The following is a 27,815-nucleotide window of genomic DNA, read 5'->3' as shown; positions in this document are numbered from 1 at the left end:
GTTTGCCATGGAAATGCCCTCCTTAATACGCATTTAAAGCAGAAGAAAATATACATTCTCAATAAGCTTTTTTATATAATATGACAATAAATATGTTTTCAGATCCATTTATGAATATATTTCCATTTTATTTCAGCATATCAACACTGCAAAGTGTTCATATTATCCTGTGCCTATGTTATTATAATATCCTCGCTTCACTTTACTTCAATGTTACTATAAAAATGAAAGTTATGACCTAATATTTTTACGACTGCATTTTAACCTTGTCTGCTTATGTTCCTATTTGTAAAGACCTCTCTTTATGTATAATATTCACATGCTGTTTCTAGATTGCAGATGGCGCTAATGCAGTTGTGCTGGGGAAGCTGGGAGATATTTCTTCTCCTCTTGCTCTCATCGGAGGAAACTGTGCCTTGCAAGGTTTTGACCGCAGTGGAAGTGACATGTTTTGGACGGTGAGGAAATAACGTTCATTTTTAGAACGGTACCTGCTGTTTGGTGTGGATCTATTCTTTCGGAAAAGTTAATGGAGAGTGTAAATGTCTTGGAGGGTCTCCTTATTTTTTTATAGCCTCCTAACTGAAGTCTAAATATCCCTACTTAGTTCTAAGCCACATGTTCTGGTCTATAACTGTGCAGCGTTCTAAATGTTTTCCTTCTTGCTTCAGTATAAATCATGATATTTGCGCATAATGCAGAACATTTTTAAGATTTAACAAACCATAATCATTCGTGTCCTAGGTTACTGGAGATAACGTACGTTCTCTAGCGCTGTGTGACTTTGATGGTGATGGAAAGAAAGAGGTATGTCTGTGGATCTGTCCTGTGTTCTGTGTAGAATGAATTTACTATGCCATATGCTACCTTCTTAGTTTTACCCTTTGTTCTCTTGACAACCGTGAGAAAGGGATTTGATTTTCTCCTTTAGCTTCTTGTAGGATCTGAAGACTTTGACATCAGAGTTTTTAAGGAAGATGAAATAGTAGCAGAGATGACAGAGACTGAGGTAAGGAACGGCAGGTAGCAAGTTGTGAAATTTTATTACTGCTTCTCCTTTCCATTAAACAAGTTGTGTCTTGCAGAATGATTCAGTGTCTGTTTGTGCTTTCTCCAAAATTGTTCAGTCTGAAAGGATCTCATAAGAGTTGAGGTTTTTGGTGTGACTTATAATCAAAGAGAGTGTTATGTATCTGGCTGCCTTGTGGCCCAAGAGATTTTAAAGCTTAGAGGATATGAGGTTGCCCCAGGGTTACACATATCACCTGCATTATGTTGTTGCCTCAACAACATAATGCAGTCCTTACACAGAAGGTTTGGTAGGAGCGCAGTACAAGCCATATGTGCCCTTCGTTAGAAGAAGAAATTGATAGACATGACAGAAAGGTGAATAACTTTTCATGTATTGCGGAAATGTTTAGTGTCACAGTGATATGTGGATATGTTCAATGTGACTTCTTTGTTTCCAGACTATTACATCTCTGTGCCCTATGTACGGCAGTCGCTTTGGGTATGCGCTTTCCAATGGTACTGTTGGGGTGTATGACCGGACATCTCGGTACTGGAGGATAAAGGTGTGTATAAACGTGATTTATTCCTTGTATTTCTTATTGTGTTACAAGTAGCAGGTTTTACCCTTCAAAGGGTTCTATCACTCCTAATATTTTAGTCGATGTCTTCTGGTTTTTGTTCTAAGTTTTCTTTCCATCTTTACAGTCTAAAAACCTTGCAATGAGTATCCATGCTTTTGATCTCAACTCTGATGGTGTATGTGAGTTGATCACTGGATGGTCCAACGGGAAGGTGAGTGCAAGGTGGTCAGCCTGTTATAGTTGTCCGTTGCACCCCATGCACAAGTGAGTTTGCATGAATCTCATTAGGGAATGGTCAGCTTATGTAACTTGTCTTGTTTTGTTGATGACATCTTTTGACTGGTTCTGGCAGCCTATAGTGATGCTTCATGCTGCCATTCTCATTTGGTCTAGTACTACATGTATATATATATATATATATATATATCTCACTGGGAATTAATGTACTTATAGTTGTTAAAGTTAGTATGTGCATGTGTCGAGCATGAAGATATGCCACTCTAATGCTCCTATACCACTGAGACTAAGGCTTTGTGTTCTTTATCCTGAAATATAACATGTAACATGGTATGTAGTCATTAAGCTCCTTGTATATTTGCAGATCGATGCTCGTAGTGACCGAACTGGAGAGGTGATCTTTAAGGATAACTTCTCCTCCTCAGTAGCTGGGGTGGTTGAAGGAGATTACCGTATGGATGGAAAGATGCAGCTTATCTGTTGCTCCATTGATGGAGAAGGTGAGCAGTGAATGGACAAGTGCTCTCAGTGGAATTTGTTTAAATAATGAATGTGTTAGTAGGTAAGGGTAGCTTGTGTGTAGGGGTAGCTTCCCTAATGTATAGATCATTGAGAGATGTTCCCATATGCTCTTAAGAAGTTTTTGTCTCCTCTACATCGCAGTTCGGGGCTATCTCCCTTCAAGCCAAGAGGCTGCAGGGAGTCTTTTGGACACAAGTGTTGAACAAGAACTAGTTCGGGAGCTGAGCCAGAAAAAGCAGAATTTGTTGCTGGAACTGAAGAACTATCAAGAGAATACAAAGGTATGTTTAGTGAGGCATTTGTGATCATTTTTACATCGTGCCTTCATCAGAGCTGCATTTATAAAGCTAGGTATACAGAAGTACAATCCAATGTTACAGCTCGTTACAATATTTACTGTTTCACGTAATGTTTGAATTGCGTTTCTGGAACAGGCAGAGTCACGGGTCCAAGCGAGCGAACCTGATGGTCAGATGGGGGTTATTCCAGCAAATACACAGCTACAGACTGCTCTGTCTGTGAGTCTGGGCACTGACACGCGGGCTGCGCATGTGGAACTGAGCATCTCAACATCTAATGGTGAGCATTGTCTCCAAACTGCTCACATGCTGGTGAACAGGAAATTGGTCCCGTAAAATGACAGCCTTAGTACTGGGAAACACTTTTTCCAACAAACATACCACAGATTTGTCTTCTAGACCAGGAAGGACAGACTGATAGTCCAGTAACAAAAGCGTTTTAAACTATTTATTCACCCTTAGATACCATCATTCGTGCTGTCCTAATCTTTGCCGAAGGAATCTTTGAAGGAGAAAGCCATGTTGTACATCCCAGCGCTCAGCATCTAACAGGGCGCATTCGGGTTCCTATTTGTCCTCCCAAGGATGTGCCTGTGGACCTGCACATCAAAGCATTTGTGGGATATAGGAGCAGGTAGGAAAATTGATTGAACGTATTTGGTAAAACCCATTTAACCTCATAAAGTGCCAGGTCAATGGACGCCAACGGGATGGATTTCCATTAGTTCAGGGTCAAGCCGGGCCAAGAATAGGTACAAGGTAGCAAAAGAACACACTAAGACAGAATACACTTTGGTGAACATAGGTAAGAGCATCAGACTGCAAGGTGTAGTGGAGTTTATGTAGGAAAATGGAGGAGAAAAAGCCTTGATTTCGTAATCGGCACCTAATTCAAAACCGGGTGCTCTGCTCTCCTCTGTCCTTCGTGGCCATCTTGTGTGCGGTGCGGCTGCTCACGAGGCTGCAGCTAGCGACTGTAGTTTGAGGGAGCCGGAAGAAGATCTGGTGGTCGTGGTGGGACACTGCCCGGAGGTGTCACTCATCAGTGTTGCATGGAACAGGCTGGAGGCCTCCCCATCTTCGCATTTAATAAACCCCTGACATTTTGAAATGTAAATGGTAATAATTTGTTTTTTATAATTCTTCCATTTAAACTTGCGATGCCTTTGTTTACTTCTAGTGTACAGTTTCATGTTTTTGAATTGACACGGCAGTTGCCTCGCTTCTCCATGTATGTGCTGAGTAACTCAGCTTCTGCACCAGAGCCAACCAGCCATGTGAACTTCACCATTAGTGAACGAGTTCAGAGGGTGAGTGCTATGCCCAGTGCGTGAATTATTCACAAAATTGGTTTCCAGTACCATTTCTATTTGGTAGATTGTTATCTTTACGTTATATTTTTTACCCAGGTGGTTCTTTGGCTGAATCAGAACTTCTTATTGCCTGAAGACACTGAGATGCAGAGCATGCCATTCCAGATCAGCTTCACGTCGCTTCGTGATGGAGGAACACTTCTAATAAGAATGAAATCCAATGGAGAGGTAGCCGGATCCTCCCATGTCCATTTATAAGATTATTGGTAGGCCCTGAGCAGGAAGATGGAAGAGCGTTACTTACCTGTTCACTGTGTGTAACACCTTGTATCCCTCTTCAGATTTCAGTGCAGACAGATGACATGGATCTAGCAGGTGACATCATCCAATCTTTGGCTTCATTCCTAGCCATAGAAGACTTAAACGTGGAAGCCGATTTCCCCAAATACTTCGATCATCTTCGAAATGTGCTGGTGCAGGTGTGTTAGATGAAATAAGCGTGTCTGTGCCTCTCTGCAGGGGTATATTGTCAGTTATAGGGATCCCTGCTCGTAAGCTTACTGATACCATAAGTACTTTCCTTTTAACTGTACTCTGTTATAAAATAACAACTTGCTCATACTCCTACCATGAAATGCACAGTCCTACTCAGTCACATGATCTTTATAATCTTTTGCATATAGGCATACCCAGGTAAAAACATTAATGAGCTATATGGAGATGCTATCAATATATCTTTATGTCATGCTATTTTCTATGTCAATGACAGGTGGATGAGTCTCACTCTGTGCACCAGAAGCTTACCGCAGACATGGCTGAACAGTCTAGCGTGGTCCGCAGCATGCTAGTGCAGGCCGAAGATTCGCGTCTAATGAGGGACATGTAAGTCATCGCTACAATGTACATGTACTTTAAGTGATCAGCCAGAAGATGAGCCTTTGGGTGGACGTGATCTATTCTAATCCCAATACACTTCAAGCATAAATTCCAAAACCACGTGTTTGTTTTTGTCTGATGCAGAAAGAATATGAGAAAACGGTACACAGAACTCTACGACCTCAACCGAGATCTCATAAATCGCTACAAGATTCGTTGTAATAATCACACTGAGCTAATAAATAATCTGAAATGCGTGAATCAGGCAATTCAGCGTGCGGGCCGTCTGCGGGGTAAGTGTGGCGACACTCAACTTTGTCATCAGAACTTTACAGGCAGCGCTAACCATCTTGTTAAGTAGGTCTTATTTTTCATGTTAACGTGTTATTGTATTTTATCATTGTGCATGTGTGGTCACTACCTTATACCGTTTGGATAGTAACTTCTGGCCATTCCATTTACGATAGACAAGCTCCGGTCTTTGTATATGAGAGCAAAGTATCTTTTACTCGAAACACTTTGGTTTGACATAATTCCTTGTCTTCATAGTTGGGAAACCCAAAGTTCAAGTGATTGCCGCCTGCAGAGATGCCATTCGGAACAACAACATCAATGCCTTGTTTAGGATCATGCGTGTGGGAGCCACCCCTTCCTAGGACATCCCTTCCATTGCTTGTGACAATCTTTAGGTGTTTTATACGTGTGAAACAAAGGACTGACTTCTACCTTCACCAGGGATGATCTTCCTGTAAGGACTGTTGTATTATATGCAGGTTCCCATCCCTGGTAGTTGTGTCTTCAGCTACAGTGGAACCCAGTAGGGCTCTTTAGGTAAATAATGCTGTTACTTACATTGTGAACCCTAGGACACGATTTGTTTACATCCTGGCACAGTTAAGTGTTTAAACACCGTTATAACTTGAGCAAACGCATTCCACAACTACGTGGGCCGTACATGGTCAAAATGCAGCTTTTGTGGAAAAAAAAAAAAGACTTAGGCGCATTATAAAGTACCGTAGTTTATTTTGTATTTGTACATTGGGCTACCACTTACATAAATCTCCAAAGAATCAGCTTGCAGTCGGTATCCTTTTTGTGGTTTGTTCATGCAGAGTTCTGGTTTCACTGCTTAGCAGTGAGTTACAACTCGGTGACGAAAGAGGTGCGTTTTCCAGAATGTACCATAATAATAATGATAACTTATACAAATAATATTTGTGTACTTCAGACATGGTGGGACGTAGCTGCACCTCATGTCCAAATAATTGTGATTAATACGTACGGGTGGTTTTTAAAAAGATTTAGGAAGTCACATGTACCTGCACACGGACTGTTAAAAAAAACTTTACACTTAGCGTTTTCACATACGTGACATCACAAGCAAACACATTACACAGCATACAGTACCTTTTAGCACAGAGTATATAAAGTGTTAAAGAAGTTTTTTTCACAACAATTGCACTTTTTAAAAAAAACTTATTTATTGAATCTTATATTTTTGAACAATAAGATTTGTTTGTTTTTTTTTTTTTTTGTCACTACCTTGTTTTTTAATGAGGAATTAACACATCAAACAACTCCACCCAGACAGTAATTCCGCAGCGGGACTCAACATGTGAGTATTTTCGGTAGTTTCCCCGGTCTGTCTGTTGAAAGACTTCACACATCACATTATAAAAGCATAGCAAAGATTTAAAAAATTAAATCGTAATGATGTGTATCAAATAAACTAAGAGAATAGAGGACACCCCTTCCCACACACGCACACACACAATTATTACATGTATGTGTGATTAGCAGAAATATTTTATGGGAAGGTTAAATCTGGGAAAATAATTGTGTCAACAAAGTGTTGTTGAGACCTGAACCTCTCCCCACCCCATCTATTTCATGTCAGCATTTGGTGAAAAGCTAGTGGACATCTTTCATTTCACTTTAGACTGACTGGCATCTGTTCTACAGCATTCACAGAAAGTGTTTTAATGTAAAAAAATAACACCGATATTAAATCAACCGTTGTGTAAATGTCTTCATGTTTTATTGAAGTCTCTTAAACCTCCCTGTGCTGTGCTGAGCGTTTCTATGTGAAATAGTATGCAGGGCATCTGAGCCTCACCCGTTACAATGATTTAGATATGATAATACCGTAACTGGCAGGCTGCTATCTCAGTGGCACAGATGGGCTTTGGCTGGGTTCTGTCCAGGTACTAAGGGATCACGCAACGACCTAGCGCTGCCAACAGCAAACAGGTAAGATTACATGCAGAATTTGTAACTCAAACATTGCTCAGATTTTTACAGAAAAAGGAATCAGTGGCGGAGACTCAAGTTAAAACTCAAGACATAACTATTGGCGTGAGTGCAGATATACTGTGTATTTGTTTTATGCGAGTTATGAATCTGTACTGTCTGGGAATATATATATATCCTGGTCCAGACTGTCTGTTTGGCACACAGTGTAAGAACATGAAGAGCTGCTAGGCTGGTGTGCCAATACATGATGGAACACATACATGTAGTATAAGTGATGTAGATGCTACATCAATCCTGTCTACATCTTGAGCTAGAATAATGCAAATTGCAGGAAATGATACTGTATGAAAGCACCTTAGAAAACCAAAAATGACAATGAAATCCAATGATAATTAGCACAGAGGACACAGTTCTAACTCTGTCACTAACCACGGATCACTCGGACCGAGCAGGCTTGCTGCGTTATAACTATAGTGGTGTGAGTTTGTTCAGTGGTTTATTACAGTGATAGAAAATGCCTTTCCAGTATCTAACATGCTGTTTGAAACATTTATTATCTTGCTTGTCTTCTGAAATATACATTACAAAAATAAACAGGTAACTTTGTTTTATTTAGAAAACTGTGCAAGAGGGAGTCTTTCCATTGTTACGTGTATCATTTCAAATAATCGTATACACCCCAAGCAGCGCATGTTCTTGGGCAAAAGAGTTTAAGATTAAGCGTAGTTCCACCTACTCTGCTGTATCGACTTGAATGCAAGTTCTCTCTCTTAACACACTTATGCAATCCCATTTTGAAGCACAGAACCTAAAAACGCAGTGATGTCATTCGTGATAGGCAAATGAAAAGTCCCAGAATCCCTTGCAGCTTGGGTGGCTGGCATCTCTCTGCAGACTCTTGTGGTTGACATGTTTTACGAACCGCATGGTTTCTTTATCTCTGTAGACCAAGGCTAGACAATTGTTCTCTGGATATACAGTGAGGAGCTGGGAAAATAAAGAACTGATTGCTAGTAAGTGTTGCGAAATACTCCATCAACACAAAACTAATTACTTTATCCTGTTTTGGACACGTCCATTTATCCACTAAGTGAATTTGTTAATAAAATCATGTCCAATAAATAATGTTTTATATATTTACCTCCTCATCTTCTTCCTTTGCAATATAAGAAGTGAATCCTCCATACTCTTCTTGCCAGTCTAAATAATAATAAGAGTTATTAAACGCTGAACTCTAAAGAAACATTACAGTAATATGTGTCAACTACAAGAAGCGTGCGACCAGATGGCTTCTAGACAGACGGCTGAGAAGTCAGAGCCAAGTAAGCAAACTGCTTTCTACTTACACCCGTTTTTTAATGTCTTGATTCAAATAACTTTGATTTTATAAATGTTAAGAAATAACTGATTAAGTTGGAAACTGCACCAACAATGCTTGTGCTGCCGCAGCTGTAGCCTGCCACAAAACATAATATTATTTCCAATGAGAAAGATATTGCTGTCTAATACATTTACAAAACTACAAAAACCAGTTCAGACACTAACCATCACACCCAAAGAAGAGCAGCAGGTCCAGTGCAAATTCATAGCGTTCCGGGTCGTGGTCGTGAATCAAGGTGTAGTGACCGTGACGCCAATGCCGTAGTTCTCCGCTGCACAGAGGAACCTTCTCACCTTACAGTGGAGGGTGAAGAAGAGGCGTTTAATTTAAGACGTCCCTTCAAGAGCAAAGCACCGACGACATTTAGACACGTGTCCTATGTATGCTTACTTTCTTCCAAATTGTTCTTAGGCTGTACAGCTCTGGCTTCAGAGTCTGAGGATGTTGTACCGTTGCTCGTGGATGGTCCAGGTCCTTCCTCTTCATCAGAATCATCATCATCATTTCCAGACAAGAAATGCAGCTTAAGTCCAGTGAGGTTGGAGAGCAGCAGGAAGAAAGCTTCTGACCCGAGCAGTTCCATGCAGTTACTGATCACTTCTGGGAGATCAGCAGCAGCTCTTTCATAACATCTACAGGACAAGCGGAGTGACAGGTGAATAATTACAAACTCATCCTAATTGTGTCCTTACCCTCCACACCATAATATAGATGGAGGCTTCACAGTCCTCTCCTTACCTTCGGTTTGGATGACCAAGCTTCTCCCACTTGATATTCTGACTCTCAAGAGCTGCACACACTTCGTTGAACTTATTTTCCTAAAAGGTACAGACCTTCATGAAATCTTAAAAAGCATTTTTAAACACATTTGTTTGGCTTTCCAGTGTGTCCTTATTTTCCTTTCATACTTTCTCCTAAGGCTGAATGGCCAAATTCCATAATGTTGCCCACCTTCTTCCCAACCATCTCAGTAGCCAATCACTCTTGCTTAATTCTATTTTTGCCTTGCATTGTACAAACCTGAAGGAAGTTTTTCAGGAGCATCTCAGATCTTTCCTCAAACTCCTCTTGAATCTGAGCCTGAGAGTCGACAGACAGATAAACCGGGTTCACCCACTCATACAAGATCTCATGCTGGAGGGAGCAAGTAGGCCATAGATTAGCGGAAACCTGGCATATGACATTCCCACTGGCACCAGGATTAGGCTGCCAATCAATAACAAGATCTTACATCATGTGGTATGTGGGGACTGCGGAGAGGTATTGGGTCAAGGGACAGAGGAGGCCTTTCCAAAGAGGGTCCATAAAACCAACCGCTGACGGACAGACGGCATTTTCCCTCACACAGCACCTCCGATACCTAAAAAACAGAAACAAGTAATAGGAGAACACAGTAAACGGAATCATATGTTGTACAAATGTATTACTACAGTAATGATACTCAGTGAGACACTCGATTAACATACTAAATGTAGTAAGTCATACTTTTGATCGGTTATTGGGGAGAGAGCATATTTTTTTGTATTGTGACCTCAGAATGTATATTTTGCGCGATTTGACATTTAAGCCCGTGTATTTTCATGTATTTCTCACCTGATGGAATGAAACTGGAGACACCTCAAAGAAAACCAGTGAGTTCCACTGGGGAATCAGAGACTTTACGATGGGTCCAGGCTGTATGCATTCTGCAAGGCCAAAGAACAATCACTTTAGTTCACTGGAAGTACTGTAGCAAGTATAGCACTGTATACAAAGATATCTAAAAGCTGCTATTTTTAGGGAGGAAAAAAAGGACTGGACTACACGAGATTAATGATGCATTAATGATTTTTATGTCAAGGTTTTAGTTCTCTCCACGGCAGCTTTTTGTCAAGGCATTTGAAACGCCACTCTTGGTGAACCTTACCCATGGAGAAAGCCTGTAGAAAGACTCTTAAGAAGAGGAAGAAAGACAGACTTACCATCTGTGCCGTACAAATCAAGGGATCCACCATCTGCCTCGGCCCATTCAGGAACCAGGTACAGAATAAAAGCAAATCTCCTTCCTTCTAGCTCATCATCGTGACACAGCAGAGTATCTACGCAGAGAGGGAAACACATGGTTAAAGCGTCCAACTCTTGTATGTCTCTATTTTAGCCTATGTCTCGAATGTCTGTTTACCTGTGTAGTCATACCGTGCACAGGACATGTCAACCGTCTTCTCCAGCTTCACGTTAGTAACCTCAGAAAGCCACTCACGGAAGTCCTCAAACAGCACCTGTCTGAATCACAATAAAAAAATCAAAGTAGAAACTCAAATGTGAATAATTTCTATTGTAACTGTGGCCAATCAAGTGTGTCACAATAATAATAGTAGATGCTGAGGTTGAGTCTACTCACCTCAACGCCCTGATATGTGGCTCCTTCCGCTTCTTCAGATCCTCTGACTAAGGAAGAGACATTAACTGATCAATAAAGAATCTACGGACACATGTAACATCTTCAACACTCTATACCAATAATCTTAATGTCCTCCGAGAATCTGCTGGTCACAGACCAACATTTCCCACAATCTGCCCTCTGTACAGCCCCCTGCAGCTCTCCTGCCCCCTTCCAACCTGTCTGAACTTGTAAAGGTCATTGGATTTTTCTTTGAACTTTAATCCCAGCAGTTCTTCTTTCAGTTCCTCTAGGAATGATGAGCTTTGGACAAACGGTTGGATCACGCAGTGCGGGAACGGGACTGAATCCAACGTAACCGAACCTAGGAGAGGAGAAGGCCAGTGAGATAGAATAAGATATACATAGTGTAACCCAACAGAGTGACATGTGGACAACTCTTAGGTATACGGCGCTCTTGACACCCAGTCCATAGACATTGTTTATCCCCATTGTATTATAGAAGAGTATGTGCATAAATACCCCGACCTGTCTGTCGGCAAATTCCCAAATGTGTTACTTAATGGGATGCTTACTGACTTCTCTTTTGCGGAGTTATATATTTAGATCTTGCATTACGGCATTCGTAGAAATAACTGTGGTGTTGAGTATCTGGCGGGGGTCCTTCTGATGGAAGAATGTTCCAAGACGTTCATCATGCTTTCACACCCATGTAGATGTACGCTGTGTTTGTACATAAGCTTTAATGTCAAGTTTAATTACAGAATGCTATTAGGGATGGCAGGTTTTGCTCCATGATACTCCCAGTAACATGTATTATTTAATTCTTATATGTATGCTCTGTGAGCGGAACAAATATCGACTTCAAAAGATATAACGATCACACAGAATCTAGAGACTTATGTGAAAATCAAAGGGTTATCATATCAATGATATTTCTATTCCTAACTTGTCTGGACTTTGCGCATGCGCGTTGTTGTGTATTGTACCTTAGCCGTACCATTGGCTAGTAGCCAGTAATAGAGTAGGTGGCTGTGACTCTGCCCAGTCAGCCATGTGTCACTCACCATACTGCCCTGTCTCCTTCTTCTCCCATGCTTTCCGTGCTGCATCCCTCCCAGCCTTGTCTGTCAGATTCCAGGACAGCTCTGCCTTCACCTCCCGTTTACCCTTCTTGCTACTTGGGTCACCATCTGCCCCCTGCCTTCTTTTGCTACTCATGGCTCTGGTGACTACAATTCCCAGAGACCTTTGCGAGAACAACTCGCTCACTAAAACACGTCTTCCTACTATTTCCGGGATGGTATTGATGTCGACAAAATGTGACGGAATTGGCGAAGGTTCCGGATGTGACGACATTCCTCTTCCTGGGAGCCATTGTCCGTTCGTTTTGTGGTCCTGAAACCCAACTACAGATTCCACGGAGCCGGTTATTTGTGGGCTGCCAGGTTTCCGGATACCCGCTGTTTGACTCCCGGCTCTTAGGATGTCGGTGCTGCCTCCAAACCGCTCCCAGACCGGGTGGCCCCGCGGTGTAAACCAGTTCGGGAATAAATACCTGCAGCAAACCAAACCACTGACTCTGGAGAGGACCATAAACCTGTGAGGACGGGCCCAGGGGGTGAGGGGAGGGTCGCCATGCGGAAAGCTGGCTCGTTTGAAACTTTAGGACTGCTCATCACCGCCATAGAAGCATTAGCTGGCTGGGGGTAGTGAGAGTCGTGCAGTGCTGTAGAAGAGCAATCTGTCAACTTTTTGTGTGACTACAGAGCCCGCTGGGGGGTTTTGTGGATTAATTGGTGGAAACATTTGCTAGTCCCTGATTAAAATGTCTATAGAGCGGTGTACTTATATAACTGCACGTATTGTTCCTCCCCATTATTATACATAGGCTGTTAGCGCTTGATGAATAAAAGTCTACATACGTGTGCGGGACAGAGAAGGAGCGTGTTTTGGATACATTGGAGAGAGCTAACCGACGCTTGTATAATAATCATTCATAAGCTTTAATTAAAGCGGATCGGGCTCCTCCATAGGTTCAGCGCTCTGTAGATCAGCCTCGGAGATATTATCGTTGATGCTTTTTGTTCCGCTGTCAGATCATACATACCGTCTGCCCCCCGGTGCATTACTGACCCCCTCGGGGAAAGGTACTTGTTGAATGTTTTACAATCAGTGTCCTAATTTTTGTTTTCAGATATCCTCTTACAAATTACACGTTTGGCACGAAGGAGCCCCTGTACGAGAAGGACAGTTCGGTGGCTGCGCGCTTCCAGCGCATGCGGGAGGAGTTTGATAAGATCGGGATGAGACGGACGGTTGAGGGGGTTCTTATTGTACACGAGCACAGACTACCCCATGTTCTCTTATTGCAGCTGGGTACCACCTTCTTCAAACTGTGAGTCCTTTAGTGACATCACTGGCCATGTCACCTGTTATATTGTGATATATTATCTCAGAACCATTGGTGTGATTCGACAACAAGTGCACCATCTGTGGTTTATTACAATTTTTTTTTTGTAACAAAATTAGTTGTTTATCTTGAATTGATTATTTTATTTCCATAAATAAATATAATAAAAAATAATCTGATTAAATTGAGTATTCTGTCACGTTGCCATTTAACACTGATCTTAACTATAAACAAACGTCACTAGTCCTTTACATTGTAGCTGTGGGTAAAGTTAGTGTCGGAATTACGACAGGGCGATTATTATGCAAACGTTAAGAGATATTTGCCACAAAGTATTGTGTTAGCAAGGTGAGGTAACAAGATCTCTTGTAAACAAAACAGAATCCAACAAGTTTTTTTGATATTATGTTTTTATGTCTAATATCCCTCTCCCTCCCTCTCTCTCGTTCTATTTCTCTCTCTCTCTATATATATATATATATATATATATATATATTAACATTTATTGTCTCATAAGTGTAATAAATAAAATTCTATCTTTTCACAGACCTGGGGGTGAGCTGAACCCTGGAGAGGATGAGGTGGAAGGCTTGAAGCGTTTGATGACAGAAGTGAGTTATATTTCGACTTGGTCTGATTATATTCATGCAAATGGTTTCACTATAAAATCTTGTAAATGTCACACTACTAAAAATGTTCTACTTAAATTAGATATCTGTCTTTATTAGAAATGTAGATTTTGATGGCACATTAAGACCTGTCCCATCTGGTCCCCAGTTTTTGGAGGGGAAATTACTGAGAAATAATAATGTGTCGGGGAAAGTAGCGAGATTGGATGGGATAGGTGGGCATCTTGTGGGTGACGTGTCAATGTGTGGTCTCTTCGCTAGTAATGGAGTTTAATACGTTTTGTCGTATGTTGTAGATCCTAGGCCGTCAGGATGGAGTGCAGCAAGATTGGGTCATTGATGACTGCATTGGAAACTGGTGGAGGCCAAACTTTGAACCACCTCAGGTTTGTATTTAAATACTTACAAAAGCTTGTGTATGTGCGGTCAGCCAGTAAGTGCTGCCATATTGTATTCCTAACAACTAATCGACGTAACCATTTTAATCACAAGGAATACATTAACTAGCCATTTATTTTCAGATAACTAATATTTAAATTATGGTTTTTGCTAAATAGTGAATCAAACCTCTCCCAGTTTTCCTGTCTCTCAGCAAATTCTTTTCCCCCCCAGTATCCATACATTCCAGCTCACATTACGAAACCTAAGGAACACAAGAAGCTGTTTCTGGTGCAGTTGCAAGAAAAAGGTAATGCTCAATGTTTAAGAATGTGGGGCAATTCCTTCATAGGACACAGTGGTGGCATCAAATTATTATAAGAGCGTCTTCAATCCAGTCTCTGAAACCCTGTCCAAAAAACACTGGATGCTACCGTGATGTTAGCAGTATGTCTTATCTCTTGCCTTCTTTATTCATTAGCGTTATTTGCTGTCCCGAAGAACTACAAACTTGTCGCTGCTCCGCTGTTTGAACTATACGACAATGCCCCCGGTTACGGCCCGATCATTTCCAGCCTCCCGCAGCTCCTAAGCAGGTATCAGTTCAGCATTTCTACCGTTGGGAGTATATTGGGTTGTACAGTCGCTCTTCTTGTCTAGCTGCAGCCTGTTATTTTCAGGATGGATTCTGACGGCTTCTGTTCTGCCAAAAGCAGGTTAGCGTTGAATGAAAGTGTCTTCTGTACAGATCTGTGAATTACTGTGATCTGGAGGCGAGAGACTGAGCATTGTGTACGATAGCAGACAGTATCATGGAATGGTGTAAAGTTGTACATCTGTGATGGGATATACTGTCTCCTTCCGAATATATGAAGGAAAGGACAGTCACGTCTATAGTTTACATGGATGCACCATTCACAGGAAAGCATATGGCAAAATTATCCAAATAGCTCCCATATTTAAGGTACCAAAAACCCCTGAGGTGCTGCGCTCTTACACCTTTATGGATATCCGAGATGTGCTTGTAGAGAATGTGCAGAGCTAGAATAGTACAAAATTCTTTTTTTTCTTTTTTTTTGATTTCTGTATTTATTTTTTTACAGGTTCAACTTTATTTACAACTGAGAACGTTCAGTCTCTGGAGCAGGACATTGCATGAATGAAGCGGTCTCTGTGAGCACAGCTTTATAAAGTGGGACATCTGAAGTTGACAAAGATGTTGGTTTTTCCTTTTTCTTTTTTTTTCCCCTCCCCCCCAAAAAAAAAAATTTGTGACACCCGCTATCAGAATAGAAGGACTGTGCAGCAGCGGGGTGTTTATATAGTGTTTTTATTTTTTTTATTGTGTTCCATTATATGTGTCACTCAATTTTCTAACAATTAAAACAGGATTCTTTCCAACACTTGTCTTTCTTTTTGTACATGGCTTTCGTTGATGCGTTAATAAAGCCATCTTTTAAACTCATCGGGCAAAACCCCAAAGCTATGAAATTACAGTGTTGATGAAGATGCGTTATTCATACCTACACTGTGCCCGTGTCTATGAGTGATGAGCTGGCACCCAAATCCACAGCGTCTATAAAATGTGACTAGTAGTTTATCGAGGTGACGAGAGCTGGAGATAATATCTACAGAACTAGTCATTTTATGCCACCTTGCGCTATGTTAGTTTAGCTAGGAAACCGTATGGATGGTGCATGTGCAGCTCGGGGGTTTAATCTACATCTCCCATACTCCTCAGCAAGCTCCTTAGCTGAAAGAGCATTATGGGAGATGTAGTCCTGCAGCAGCTGGAGGGCTACAGGTTAGGCACCCCTGACCTAGAGGGATCACTTGATTATCTTTTACATGTGACAAGTCCCTTCACGCACAGCCGGCTGTTAGATATTCACAAGTCGGGGAGCAATACGGTAGCGCTATGGGCTTAGATCCCACTGGTTTTCGAGCAGCGTCATGGTGGTTTTTTAGCACGGTTTGTCCCCTCTGGTGTCCGTGTCACTGAATTCTCAATGTCACGTGCCCGATGCACGATGCCCAAGTTGTGACTCTGAAATGTTAATAAATACAAAAGTGGTTATGTGTGAAAAGCAATTCTGGTTCAATGTTTTATGGGGTCTTATCACCATAGAAACCAACTAGATGTCTCAGACTGTTCTATGGGTTGTGGTGACGATAACACCGCTTTTAAAAACTTGTGGATGGAGTGTAGGTACAGTGCAATAAAAAAAAAACCTGCGCTGCATCGGTCCAAATCGGGGAGGTCTGGTGTATTTATTAACATGCCGTATTATTAAACATGCTTCCTTCTTCGGGCAAATAACTCCTGGTTACCCTACCCCTTGGTGTCTAGTTACCCGCCCGCTTGTCTGCAATTCCCTAATCCGCCTGCACAGGCTGCACTTCCCGGCTGTCACCACGAGAGGGCGCCAGCTCACCGGGGATTAGAGCAAAGCCGCCGCGGAGTTGCAGGACACAGTCTCCGGTATAGGAGAAGACAGGCGGTCCGGGGCAGAAGCCAAAAGGTCGATTCGGACTGCCCCCTTTGGCTGCCGTGTCGTGGGGTCTCTGGTTCGGCGTGACGGGTCGTACATTCCCTCCCCGAGGCCTCGGTGTGACGTGGAAATGCCGTTGCTGTTCCTGGAGCGGTTCCCGTGGCCCAGCTTGCGGACGTACACCGGCCTGAGCGGCCTAGTGCTGGGCCTGAGTGTCCTGAGCGCTTACCGCAGCCTGAGCACCGAGTTAGCCGAAGACGAGGAGAGCTGGCCGCAGCTGGCCGGGGAGCTGGGCCGGTACCTGGTGTCTGACAGCCTCGGGGTGTGGGTGAGTGCGGGCTGCGGGGCGAACAGCGAACCTTCCGCTGGTTTCCATGGTGACTGCTCCACATTTAGGACTTTGCCCTAAGACCTTGGTGTATAGATCTGGGGAGTACAGCATACGAGCTCCATAGAAGTAACATATGGCCATACGCCTATCCCATGCATGTTTAAATGCCATCGCTGTTATCAGCCACTACCACTTCTACTGGGAGGCTGTTCCCCTCATCCACGACCCTCTCAGTAATGTACATATTACGATGCTGTTATTGTGTACACGACGTCCGTCTACTTATTATTTCATGGGGATGTTAAGGAACGCGCTGTACGCCCAGCGGCAGCAGCTATGAGCCTGCGCAAGCCGGAGGTGTATAACGCGTTAAACCGCTAACGGGCGTATTTAATGAACGGGGAGTAGGCAGGCGGTTTCCATAGGGACTGCTCCACGTTTCGAGCTTTGCACCTTCGGCGTTTGTCATCGATGTCTGTAGCTGGACTTTACCCCGATGAAGGGCCGGTGCGGACGCAGCTCGTGTTTAGGTTGGGATGACATATTTCTGTAATCTAAACTTCAACTGTGTCAATATGTGTTTAAAGTGTTTATAATCCGGGGTTCTGCCTTAAAAATAACAACAGTAATAATAGGCAGAGCGTTCTGACGGGGGGGGCGGTGATGTCATGGCAGATGCTGTGATGTCACGCGAAGCAGCTGCTTCCTCTATAAGCCGGTGTTATTGCACAGTCCTCATCCTTCGCTCGTACGTTTACAGACTCGCACCATAGCGGTATAATTACCTACATTACCAACATTAGAGCATCAACTGAATGGTCGACCAGTTGCCGTGGTGATTGCACCAGAATTGCTTTTTATACCAACATTTGCAGAGAATGCCCTCTCTCCCCGCGTTGTGTGACACCTGCTTTCCCCTGTTATGAATAAGAAGTTCGGGGGGGGGAGAGTGATCGGGCTGAAGTTATTTGAATTGCGTTGTTACAGCGGCAGTCCCCGAAAGTGCTGCGTGCCACCTCTGCCGGTAAGCTGCTCCCTTTCTCTCCCCGCAGGTTCTGGTGAATACAGTGTGCTGCCTGCTGATGCTGATCGCAAAGCTGATCCAGCGTGTGGTGTTTGGCCCCCTGCGTGTCAGCGAGCGGCAGGTGAGTGGGGTCCGACCCGTCTGCTGCGTCCACGCATCTCAGTGGGCTTTCTAGGAACTGTTGTGATGTAGGGATACCGCGCGGGGCGGTGGGTTTGGGTACCCCGCGCGGGGCGGTGCGTTTGGGTACCCCGCGCGGGGCGGTATTCTCTGCCCTCCTGTTTGAAGTCACCGAATAAACATCTGCTTTTTCTCTCCTTTCTCCCAAAGCATCTGAAAGACAAGTTTTGGAACTTTATCTTTTATAAGTTCATCTTCATCTTCGGGGTTCTGAACGTGCAGACCGTGGAGGAGGTGGTGCTGTGGTTCCTGTGGTTCGCCGGCCTGGTCTTCCTCCACCTTATGGTCCAGCTGTGCAGAGACAGATTTGAGTATGTAAGTACATCCCGGCGCGTTCCTCTACGTCAGGGGTGTCCAACCTGCGGCCCTCCAGCTGCTGCAGGACTACATCTCCCATCCTCCTCTGCCAGGCCCTTCGCTCATCGAACCCGTCTCTTCTTCTCCGTACAGCTGTCCTTTTCTCCCACCACGCCGATGAGCTGCCACGTGCGGGTTCTGGTTCTTCTGAACGCCATGCTGGTGGTGTGCTGCGCTCTGGCCGTGCTCTGCGGGTTCGCCGGATACGCACACGGGATGCACACGCTGGCTTTCATGGCCGCCGAGGTTGGTTTGCAGTTTATACCAAGTAGTGGAGCGATGTGCCTGCGCTGGCTTCCGTCTCTCCTTAGGAAAGTTTAATAAAGTGTCTCGTATTCACTGTTGGCCAACGGTGCTCATGCTTGAGATTTTATGATTCCGGCGAGAGATCTGTTCGCTGATTTCTGATATTAATTGGCTTTTGGGTGTAATATGTTTGTAAAATGTGCTATAGGGAACATCGCCCGCTATGCTGTTTAGTTTGATTGTGATGAATGTGTGGATAAATAACCCCGGTACAGCCATAGCTGTCTCTATCGTGAGTGCCCGTTCCATTATTGACGTTCTGTAATAAAAGACTAGCGCTAGCCTTATATAATAAATGCACGTTAATGTATATGATAGGCTCCGCCTGAACACCTATACTTCCCACCAGCTGATGGGATCATTGGGATATATCGCCGTTAGCTAGCCCAGCGTACGCTGAGTGGATGTTAACTCTCAGGATCTGGTAAAATCCCCGCATGAACAATGAGATTTTCCTGGTGAAACGGTTTTCTCTCTGTTGATAATTTGTAATAATGAATAAAATGCCGGCTGCTGTGAATACATTCTCCTCTCCCGAATAGAGTCCGCCTGGCTGCTGACACTTGCTGTGCTGGTCGTGGCCCCTAATGCTTCTGTCCCTCTTGTTTTAGTGTATACTGGTGACAACAAGAACGGCTCATGTAGTGTTACGGTAAGTACCGAGATATATAATCAGCTTTTTAATTCTTTATTTTCATGGCTTTGCTGTTTTTAAGACATTGTAAAGTACAAGGGCCGTGTCTCCTAGTAAGTGAATGATGCATGTGTGTGTGAATGATGTGTGTGCATTATACACAGTCATACACATTATGCATTAGGCTGCTATCACTTCACGTTTGCTTTGCGCAGTCATTATTCTTCATCCTGAGCGGTGTTGGCTTTGGAGCCGCGTGCTGATTATAGTTTGTGGGTATTTTTTTTTCTGTTGTAGCTATGTTATTCATCTTTGGGATCTCAATCATGAAGGCACATGGGAAGGAAAGGGGACATACGTGTATTACACAGACTTCGTCATGGAGCTCGGTCACCTGTCTGTGGACCTGATGCATCATATTCACATGCTGGTCTGTAATATGGTGCAGGAACCTGCTTTCTTGGCTTTCCTCTGCTGTACTTTTCTGATCTTTTCTCACGCCTGCCTTTCTTCTGTGGCAGGCGCTTTATTCTGTACACCCCCATTACCTGTCAGCTTTCCCATGAGTTCTTCCACTGCCAGAGTGGGAAAGCTGAAGGTAGAAACTGGCCTGGAGCTCTCTATCCCAAACCCTTCACTGAGATATCTCACCCCCGTTCTTGTTCTTGGTTCATTGTCCACACACAATGTTCTGATGATTGGGATGCTAAACATACGCAGCTCACGTCCTTCTTCTTTTTGTCTTAGTTGTTTGGTAATATCTGGCTCTCAATGGCCAGTCTGGTGATCTTTATGCAACTCCGACACCTCTTTCACGAGCTGCAACGCAGACTGCGCCGCCACAAGAACTACCTGCGAGTCGTTGGCAACATGGAAGCTCAGTAAGTAATTGTGGGACGCGTGTAGAACGCGTGAGGGTTTGTATGGTCACGTTTATATCGTACATAACGTTTACTTACCTGACCGCTTAAAGACAGAGCTGTTATTTTTTGGTACCCTCAATGAGCATTTGAAATGTAAAGATACAGTTCTGGGGGTCAGGCAATTACAAATGGCTGTTTCTGGGGAAGACAGACGATGCTCTTCTCTACTGTAAGAGGAGGCCAAAGTAAGACAAGCCTATTAGTTCAGCCTGTAGACTCCGCATAGATATAGGGACCACAATATGTATATAGTAGGGACACAATATGTATATAGTAGGGACACAATATGTATATAGTAGGGACACAATATGTATATAGTAGGGACCACAATATGTATATAGGTTGAACTTGATGGACTTTGGTCTTTTTTCAACCTTATGAACTATGTTACTATGTTACTATATAGTGGGTTGCTGGGCTGTGAGATGTATGTTGGCACCCAGTACTCCAAGGAGGTAGCTTGTGTTACTCCTGATGTTTCGTACAGTCATCCCTGATGCATTTCTCCCCTTTCTGAAGTTTTTCTGTAGCGACCCCGGAGGAACTGGAAGCCAATAACGACGACTGTGCCATCTGCTGGGATTCCATGCAGTCTGCACGCAAACTACCCTGTGGGCATCTCTTCCACAAGTAGGGGTCTTATTCATTTATTTTGTGTTATCTGCTAAGCTTGTTTTGTGGGCATGAATTAAAGCCCCTTCCAGAATGTCAGTCTGAGCTCAGAATTCTGGTTACAGCCTTCCTGCGGCTAATTTGGGGTGGTGTAAGCCTGGTTCTTGTCGTTGGTTCAGTGGGTAATATTTCACTGTTTAACTGCTTGATATGGGTGAATGTATGACTTGTGAATGACCGCTAAGAGTTGCTCGTCTCTTTGTTAGCTCATGCCTCCGCTCCTGGCTGGAACAAGACACTTCATGCCCAACTTGCAGGATGTCTTTAAATATGGCGGATGGCAACAGACCCCCAGGAGAGCCTCAAAGGGACAACACTGACCAGAATATGATCCCCCTGACCGTGACGGACGCACGATCCCGCTTGAACCATCATAACCACTTCTTCCATTTTGATGGTGAGCCTCGTGCTCTATGAAAATGTGTTTTTTTTATTCCAGTGTTAAAGGATTTATTGGCAGAGGATAGAGAGTATTAAGTAACTTTAGGGGCTCCACACAATGTTTGAATTGTTGTTTTTAACCTGTGTGCTTTTCCTCGTAGGCTCGCGATTTGCCAGCTGGCTGCCAAGCTTCTCGGTGGAAGTGATGCATACTACCAATATCTTGGGAATAGCGCAGGCTCATAACTCACAGCTAAACGCCATGGTGAGAAACGGCATGGAGTGCGCTCGGAGAATGTGTGCGCTGCAAACAAATGGGCTTATTCACTAAAGCAGGAGTCTTGAATGAGTTTGCTGGAGAGTTGTTAGATCACCTCCCTGTCTTCGCCAAACATTATGAAGGGGCTAAAGCCAATGAATGTCTTTGGGCCCTGGATAATGCGTTTATAATTCAGGGAATTCAGGTAAACTTACTGGGGATGGCTATGGACTTTCTTGGAAATTCCTGCTTTAGTGAACCTACCCTAAAGCGTGAAATGAAGTCTTGCATGTGTTACCTTGGCATCGTACCCTTTATCTAAACAAACGTCCTGCAAACCCGGATTTCTGCTTGTTTAATGCATGGTTTTTACTAATGAACCTTTACAATATCTACTGGGTACTAATACTATTGTGGGTATCATGTATGGAATCTCCAAAATCCACCGTGTCTGTTTCTGAACTCAGATATGTTTCTTGCGTGTCTCTCCCCAGGCGCAGCAGGTTCTAGACATGTTCCCACAGGTTCCGTATCACCTGGTCCTGCAAGACCTGCAGCTCACTCGCTCAGTAGAGATGACGACAGATAATATTTTGGAGGGTCGTATACAAGTTCCTTTTCCCACACAGGTAAGAGCCCACGCAAACACAAACCATTTTCGTTCTGGAATTGTATGCATGTTTGGAACAAGTATGTTATTTTCCCATTTTCTAGAGGCCAGATGAAATCAGAATTGCGAATGACGATTCATCAGAAAGTAACAGCCAGACAGATCAGCAGGTAGGTCCTTGGTGATGAGGAGCAAAACCAGACATAATATACATTAAATAATATACCGTTTAGGTAAATTTTAATGCTAAATGCTCTCTGTGATCGTTTGTCTCCTTACTTCAGCCTGAGCGCGTTCCATTGGACTTGAGTCCAAACCTGGAAGAATTTGAAGAGTTTGGGGAAGCAGAGCCACCACCCAACGAGGCTGAAGACTTTGAGGCCAGAGGAAGCAGATTCTCTAAGTCTGCCGAGGAGAGGCAGAGAATGTTGGTTCAGAGGAAGGATGATATGGTTCAACTCGCTAGAAGGTGAGAGGGAAGGAAGTACAATCGTCAAGGAAAGGCAGTGTAGGGGGGGCAAGAACTGGGTAGCTTAGTGAATAAACAAAAAAAAGGGACAGTATGGTTAAATGGGCCTTGGAAGAGGTGTTTGGCCAGAAATGCTTTTCCCAAAGAGCTTTAATCTAGCTTTTCTAGAATATCAGCATTTGACACGTCTGTAGGTTCCTGTCATAACGGTAAAGTCTTCTTTCCTGTTTTTCCCGCAGGCGTTATTTAATCAAAAGTCCTGAAGAACAAGACGACACCAGCGCATCATCGTCTGCCCGGAGTCCTTTCTCAGCAGAAGTGCCTCCAGATTCGGTGACGCTGCGCAGACGAATGCTGGCAGCGGCAGCAGAACGTCGGCTTCAGTCGGGGCAGTCTCCTGAGTGACCCCCAGAGCATGCGGATACCTCCTAACCCTCCTCCTCCTTGTACCTGAGGTGCACACACAGACTCCATTGCACCTTATTAAAGAGCTGTGTTGGCTCCCAGTCTCAGATTTTGTAACCTTATATTTTTCTGCAATATGTATAGATTATAATTGAATCTGCATCTTGATCCCAGACGCACAATTATCGTTTGGGATGCCTCCACCTAGAACTGTCTACCCTTTCTCCAGTCACACGGGGAAACCTTCAGTATTTTAGACAGAGGAAGAAGACTCTGGTGAACCCAGAATCCTCTTATATTCTGTTTACCTTGAAGTATTCCCTGTCCGGGGACTGACCTAAAATGTTCAGCGTGACGAAGCCTGGCACGGCCTCCTGGTGACTCCCATAGCGGCCGTGTCACGCAGAAGGTGAAACAGTTTTGCAAATAAAACGTATTTTTGCTAACCTGCAGCTCTCAGGTCCTGCCTTTTCATAAAGAGGACTCTTTGAACTTGTAGACTTTCTGCCTAGGACTAATGGGCTTCTCAATTGGTTGCAATGCAAACTTCTCATGTCGTTCAGCTGAACGATTGTGTTTTTTTTTTTATTAGAAGTGTTAAAAAGTTTGTGTTTAGGTGGAAAGAAACACAAAAGCAGGAAATAGACATGGCCGCCTGCAGCTGAGACACGCGTGGGGGCAAGCGATAGACAATTCGCTCCATCAGCCAGAATTGTTTTCAGACAGAAAGCTGCACAGGCACTCCTCGGCTTTCTAACTACTTTTGGAGTTCAGTCTACAAGATGTTGGTGACCAACCCATCATCCTTGTCAAACGTCGACTCAACAGTCCACCATTAATATGTAACAATTGGCCCGCTGCATATAGTTTTCTTGTAGCTGATGGAATATATTTCTGTAATGGAACAAGAGGCAGTGAGTGTGCGTTCTGTGAGTTTTATACTAAACTTCTCGGGAACTGGCTTTCTTCCTGAGTAAGCAATACCGATTCCCCGCAAGCAGTCACCCGTCCTTATGTTTGGTTGTTTGTTGCACATTATACTCCCGTGTAACCCCTTGTTGGAAATGGTGCGTTGCTTTCGTTGGCGGTGGAGTCTCCGTTATGGGCACAGATGGCATTTCTCAATGAACATGCTAACAAAGCCCTGCGTGCATTCCCCATGTGTGACAACACGCAAATGTTTCTTCCACTGTGTGTCTTTACATTTATACCATGTATGAATGTCGGAGGGTTCAGGTCGCGTCCAGCCTCGTTCAGAAAACATTTATAATGCCGCTGTTAACACGGGATGAGATTGCCTTGTGATTTGGGCTATTGCAATTGCTGGATTTTATTCTAATAATAAACATTTGATCAGTGTTACATTTATGCTTTTCAGTGACTGTTGTGGTGTTTTACATGTTGTGAACATGTTCATGGCCAGAGACGGGTACAGCATTGAGTGTTTTAGGTATGCAATTCCAAAATAACGCCCCAGCGGGGCCAAGGGTAAGTTTACAACTAAAACCAACCAATCCCGTTCCCGGGATCAAAAATACCCTTTTTATTACCCCACCCTAAAACATCACTTTTATTAACGTGTTTGTTAAAAGGTATAACCAAAAAAGATGCTTAAAAACACCAGTGTCACCAGTCCTACCGTAAAAGGTATACGTCACTGTGACATGAGGGCAAATGCCCACAGTCGTATAACACTAATAGCATCAAATCATATATACTGTTGATGGCTGCAGTCCTAACAACAAGAATAATTGAATTCTGACCAGTGACACAGGCTTATTAAAAACTCAGACAAATAGCCCCCCCTGACATGTTTCGCTCCTCAAAGCTTCTTCAGAGGTCTGGGCTAATGGCTTCCGAAATGGAGACTGTTTGGCCTTATATCTCCTTTGTTAATGACATCACGGATTAGGGGAGGGAACAATCATATCCAATGGTCACCGATATATTAGATGTGTTGCCAAACCCAGCCAATTGCTTTAAAGGTAACTAAGCATGACATCACCCACATAGTCCAATAGAATTCCATACACATGATGGGCAGCGGTTCTCTCCAATTCCCAAAGGTGAACAATCAAAGAAATTGACTGACAGTTATTCTCACCAATCATTGATGTTCCTTGCCGCTCAGAACCACTCCTATTATTAGATCTCCTACCCGTTGTAATTCTTATTACTCACATCACACCCGGTTCACCAATGCAAATTGCTGGGGGACATCATTTTAGCATACACAGTTATACGCATCACAATTGAATAATTCCCTTCCCAAATATCCTTATCACAATATAAGTCTCCATAATATAGTCATACCTCCCTATAAGGTAAGTAAACCATTATCAAATAGTCAATATTACAAATCAAAGAGAGTCCTATTATGAAACCTTCATTTAAACCTAGAGGACTCAGACTTTTGAGTCTATAGATCCACTTGGCTTCCTCTTTTAATAGTAATCGATCCAGATTCCCTTTTCGTGGACCAAGTTTAAGTTGGGAGATACCCCAAAACCTCAGAGACTCTAGATCTCCACCATGAAAAAAATTAACATGACGGGCCGGAGATGTTTCTTCTTTCCTCCTAATAGTGCCCAAATGTAGGCATATACGTCTACGGAACTCCTGGATGGTGTTCCCTATGTACAATTTATCACAGCTACATTTAGCAGCATATACAATTCCCTTACTTTTACAATTTATGAATCGTCTGACTTCATAATTCCTGCCATCCACGGGATTTCGAAATGTTTTTACAGTAGGTAGATATTTGCAAAAACTACAGTTCCCACATGAATGTGAGCCAACCAGGGATTTCAGCCACGTTCCTTTCTCTTTTTTATCAGTCATAAAATGACTATGTACAAGCATGTCTTTAAGATTAGGGCCACGTCTGTATGTAACCATTGGTCTATTTCCGGTTACGTCTTTTAGGTCTGGATCCATGGTCAGTAATCTCCAGTGCCTCTTAAAAATTATTGACACCTCAGTAGAGTAGCAGTCATAAGCTCCAATGCACCGTATCACTTGTGGGGAACCATTGTCTACCTTGTCTTCATGGAGTGCCCGATCTCTGCTGGTATTCCTTGCCCTTCTAAACGCTTTCTTTAAACAGTTGATGGGGTATCCCTTAGCCATGAATCTAGACTTTAAATTCTCACATTCCTTTTGGAAAGTGGATTCCTCAGAGCAGTTTCTCCGTGCTGAGGTATTGTCCTACAGGTATTCCTCTTAATAGTGGTTCTGGGTGATAACTGGTCCAATGGAGCAGATTATTGGTAGAAGTGGGTTTTCTATAGATGTCAGTCTGTATTTTCAGACCGTCATCTATATAGATAGTCATGTCAAGGAAATTGATCTTTCTTGTCTGAAGTTCATGCGTGAACTTCATCCCGATGGTATTATCATTGAGAATATCAACAAAATCCAAAAAAAAGTGCAGGATCCCCATCCCCAAAAATCAAAATGTCGTCATTGTACCGCCCCCAGAATAAAATGTGACTAGTGTAAAATAATACATCATCATTAAAAATGTGCTCGTGCTCCCACCACCCCAAAAATAAATTAGCATAAGTGGGCGGACATGTGCTCCCCATGGCGGTACCCCTAATCTGGTGATAAAAGGTGGACTCAAACAAGAAAAAATTGTGCGTAAGTACAAACCGTAGTAATGTGAGGACAAAAGAATTCTGTTCCCCAAAGATAATACTTCTAGTGTTCAAATAACTCTTCACTGCTTGAATCCCTAAATCGTGCTGGATATTAGTGTACAATGATTCTACATCAAGACTTGCCAAAAGTGTGGTGTTAGTGACTGTGATATCGGTAATTTTCTTCACCGTATATTTGGTATCGCGTAAAAATGAGGGTAAAGTGCTCACAAAAGAAGAAAGGATCTTGTCAACATAAATACTGGCCCCTTGTGTCAGGCGATCGTTGCCCCACACAATGGGCCTCCCTTTCATCGGTAAAGTGTTCTTATATACTTTTGGGAGTGCATAAAATGTGGCCAAAGTAGGTGAGAAATTTAAAATAAACTTATACTCATCAGTGGAAATCAATCTCATTGACATAGCATCATCTAGGATACCCCTTTACCCCTGCAGAAAATCGGCGGTAGGATTATTGGGCAGGACAGTATATGTATCAGAATCATCCAGCAGATTCTTAACCATAGAAACCTAATCGGACTTTTCCATGAGGACAATATTGCCCCCTTTATCACTTGGTTTTACAACCACATTATCCAGACTTCTTAGCTCGTCCAAAGCTGATTGTTCACCAGTAGTCAGATTTGAATGAATCCTATCCTTCCTGGGGTGTAACTTCTTAATATCCTCCATGACAAGAGTCACGAAAGTCTCAACATTAGGATACTGTGAGATACTTGGTGTTAATTGTGACCGCGGTTTTAAATTTCTTTGGGATGTCAGTGGAACCAATTCAGTCCCCTCATTCTCTCTCAAGAGGCTATCCAGAACCCCAACCGCTTCTGATTCTCTGTC

General features: G+C 43.2%; 4 protein-coding genes across 4 annotated transcripts in view; 3 read left to right on the top strand and 1 right to left on the bottom strand.

Annotated features, from left to right (window-relative positions):
* BBS2 (Bardet-Biedl syndrome 2) overlaps nt 1-5,506 on the top strand; it is a 7,493-nt gene extending 1,987 nt beyond the window's left edge. The window contains exons 4-18 of the mRNA XM_053449308.1: nt 333-458; nt 745-807; nt 932-1,009; nt 1,470-1,574; nt 1,717-1,803; nt 2,194-2,329; nt 2,493-2,632; nt 2,786-2,930; nt 3,113-3,284; nt 3,831-3,960; nt 4,060-4,191; nt 4,305-4,442; nt 4,733-4,845; nt 4,984-5,132; nt 5,389-5,506. Of these exons, the coding sequence (XP_053305283.1) occupies nt 333-458; nt 745-807; nt 932-1,009; nt 1,470-1,574; nt 1,717-1,803; nt 2,194-2,329; nt 2,493-2,632; nt 2,786-2,930; nt 3,113-3,284; nt 3,831-3,960; nt 4,060-4,191; nt 4,305-4,442; nt 4,733-4,845; nt 4,984-5,132; nt 5,389-5,495 (1,821 nt within the window). The 3' untranslated portion in view covers nt 5,496-5,506. The remainder of the gene's footprint in view (nt 1-332; nt 459-744; nt 808-931; nt 1,010-1,469; nt 1,575-1,716; nt 1,804-2,193; nt 2,330-2,492; nt 2,633-2,785; nt 2,931-3,112; nt 3,285-3,830; nt 3,961-4,059; nt 4,192-4,304; nt 4,443-4,732; nt 4,846-4,983; nt 5,133-5,388) is intronic.
* A 2,178-nt stretch (nt 5,507-7,684) lies between these two features.
* OGFOD1 (2-oxoglutarate and iron dependent oxygenase domain containing 1) lies at nt 7,685-12,119 on the bottom strand. The gene is made up of 13 exons (XM_053449310.1): nt 11,921-12,119; nt 11,072-11,217; nt 10,854-10,900; nt 10,635-10,735; nt 10,435-10,551; nt 10,067-10,158; nt 9,705-9,833; nt 9,494-9,607; nt 9,212-9,291; nt 8,864-9,105; nt 8,638-8,766; nt 8,234-8,292; nt 7,685-8,079 (listed from the first exon to the last, which is right to left on the bottom strand). The coding sequence occupies exons 1-13, from the start codon at nt 12,072-12,074 to the stop codon at nt 7,918-7,920; spliced, it is 1,572 nt and encodes a 523-aa protein (XP_053305285.1). The 5' UTR covers nt 12,075-12,119; the 3' UTR covers nt 7,685-7,917.
* A 70-nt stretch (nt 12,120-12,189) lies between these two features.
* NUDT21 (nudix hydrolase 21) lies at nt 12,190-15,674 on the top strand. The gene is made up of 7 exons (XM_053449316.1): nt 12,190-12,455; nt 13,051-13,251; nt 13,814-13,877; nt 14,192-14,281; nt 14,508-14,583; nt 14,755-14,869; nt 15,377-15,674. Exons 1-7 carry the CDS (start codon nt 12,340-12,342, stop codon nt 15,396-15,398), a joined length of 684 nt encoding a protein of 227 aa, XP_053305291.1. The 5' UTR covers nt 12,190-12,339; the 3' UTR covers nt 15,399-15,674.
* Nucleotides 15,675-16,690: 1,016 nt separating this feature from the next.
* On the top strand, nt 16,691-23,482 carry AMFR (autocrine motility factor receptor). Its single transcript, XM_053449309.1, has 14 exons — nt 16,691-17,093; nt 18,149-18,241; nt 18,451-18,615; nt 18,751-18,903; nt 19,575-19,615; nt 19,895-20,027; nt 20,345-20,478; nt 21,040-21,150; nt 21,399-21,589; nt 21,735-21,838; nt 22,327-22,461; nt 22,547-22,612; nt 22,727-22,911; nt 23,151-23,482. Exons 1-14 carry the CDS (start codon nt 16,896-16,898, stop codon nt 23,314-23,316), a joined length of 1,875 nt encoding a protein of 624 aa, XP_053305284.1. The 5' UTR covers nt 16,691-16,895; the 3' UTR covers nt 23,317-23,482.
* Nucleotides 23,483-27,815: the final 4,333 nt, after the last annotated feature.

The sequence above is a fragment of the Spea bombifrons genome, chromosome 10 (assembly GCF_027358695.1).
Source record: "Spea bombifrons isolate aSpeBom1 chromosome 10, aSpeBom1.2.pri, whole genome shotgun sequence".
NCBI lineage: Eukaryota > Metazoa > Chordata > Amphibia > Anura > Pelobatidae > Spea > Spea bombifrons.
The sequence above is the reverse complement of the archived record's forward strand: the minus strand, read 5'-3'. Positions and strand labels throughout refer to the sequence as shown.

Bases quoted from the DNA above. Each gene is read 5' to 3' on its own strand.
- AMFR (XM_053449309.1), top strand. From the start codon at position 16,896: ATGCCGTTGCTGTTCCTGGAGCGGTTCCCGTGGCCCAGCTTGCGGACG. The intron at 18,616-18,750 runs GTAAGTACATCC...TTCTCCGTACAG, and splicing joins GCAGAGACAGATTTGAGTAT to CTGTCCTTTTCTCCCACCAC. The intron at 19,616-19,894 runs GTAAGTACCGAG...TTTCTGTTGTAG, and splicing joins ACGGCTCATGTAGTGTTACG to CTATGTTATTCATCTTTGGG.
- NUDT21 (XM_053449316.1), top strand. From the start codon at position 12,340: ATGTCGGTGCTGCCTCCAAACCGCTCCCAGACCGGGTGGCCCCGCGGT. The intron at 13,878-14,191 runs GTGAGTTATATT...CGTATGTTGTAG, and splicing joins TGAAGCGTTTGATGACAGAA to ATCCTAGGCCGTCAGGATGG. The intron at 14,584-14,754 runs GTAATGCTCAAT...TTTATTCATTAG, and splicing joins GGTGCAGTTGCAAGAAAAAG to CGTTATTTGCTGTCCCGAAG.
- OGFOD1 (XM_053449310.1), bottom strand. From the start codon at position 12,074: ATGAGTAGCAAAAGAAGGCAGGGGGCAGATGGTGACCCAAGTAGCAAG. The intron at 9,292-9,493 runs GTTTGTACAATG...TGTACCTTTTAG, and splicing joins TCCTGAAAAACTTCCTTCAG to GAAAATAAGTTCAACGAAGT. The intron at 8,767-8,863 runs GTAAGCATACAT...CTCCACTGTAAG, and splicing joins TAAGAACAATTTGGAAGAAA to GTGAGAAGGTTCCTCTGTGC.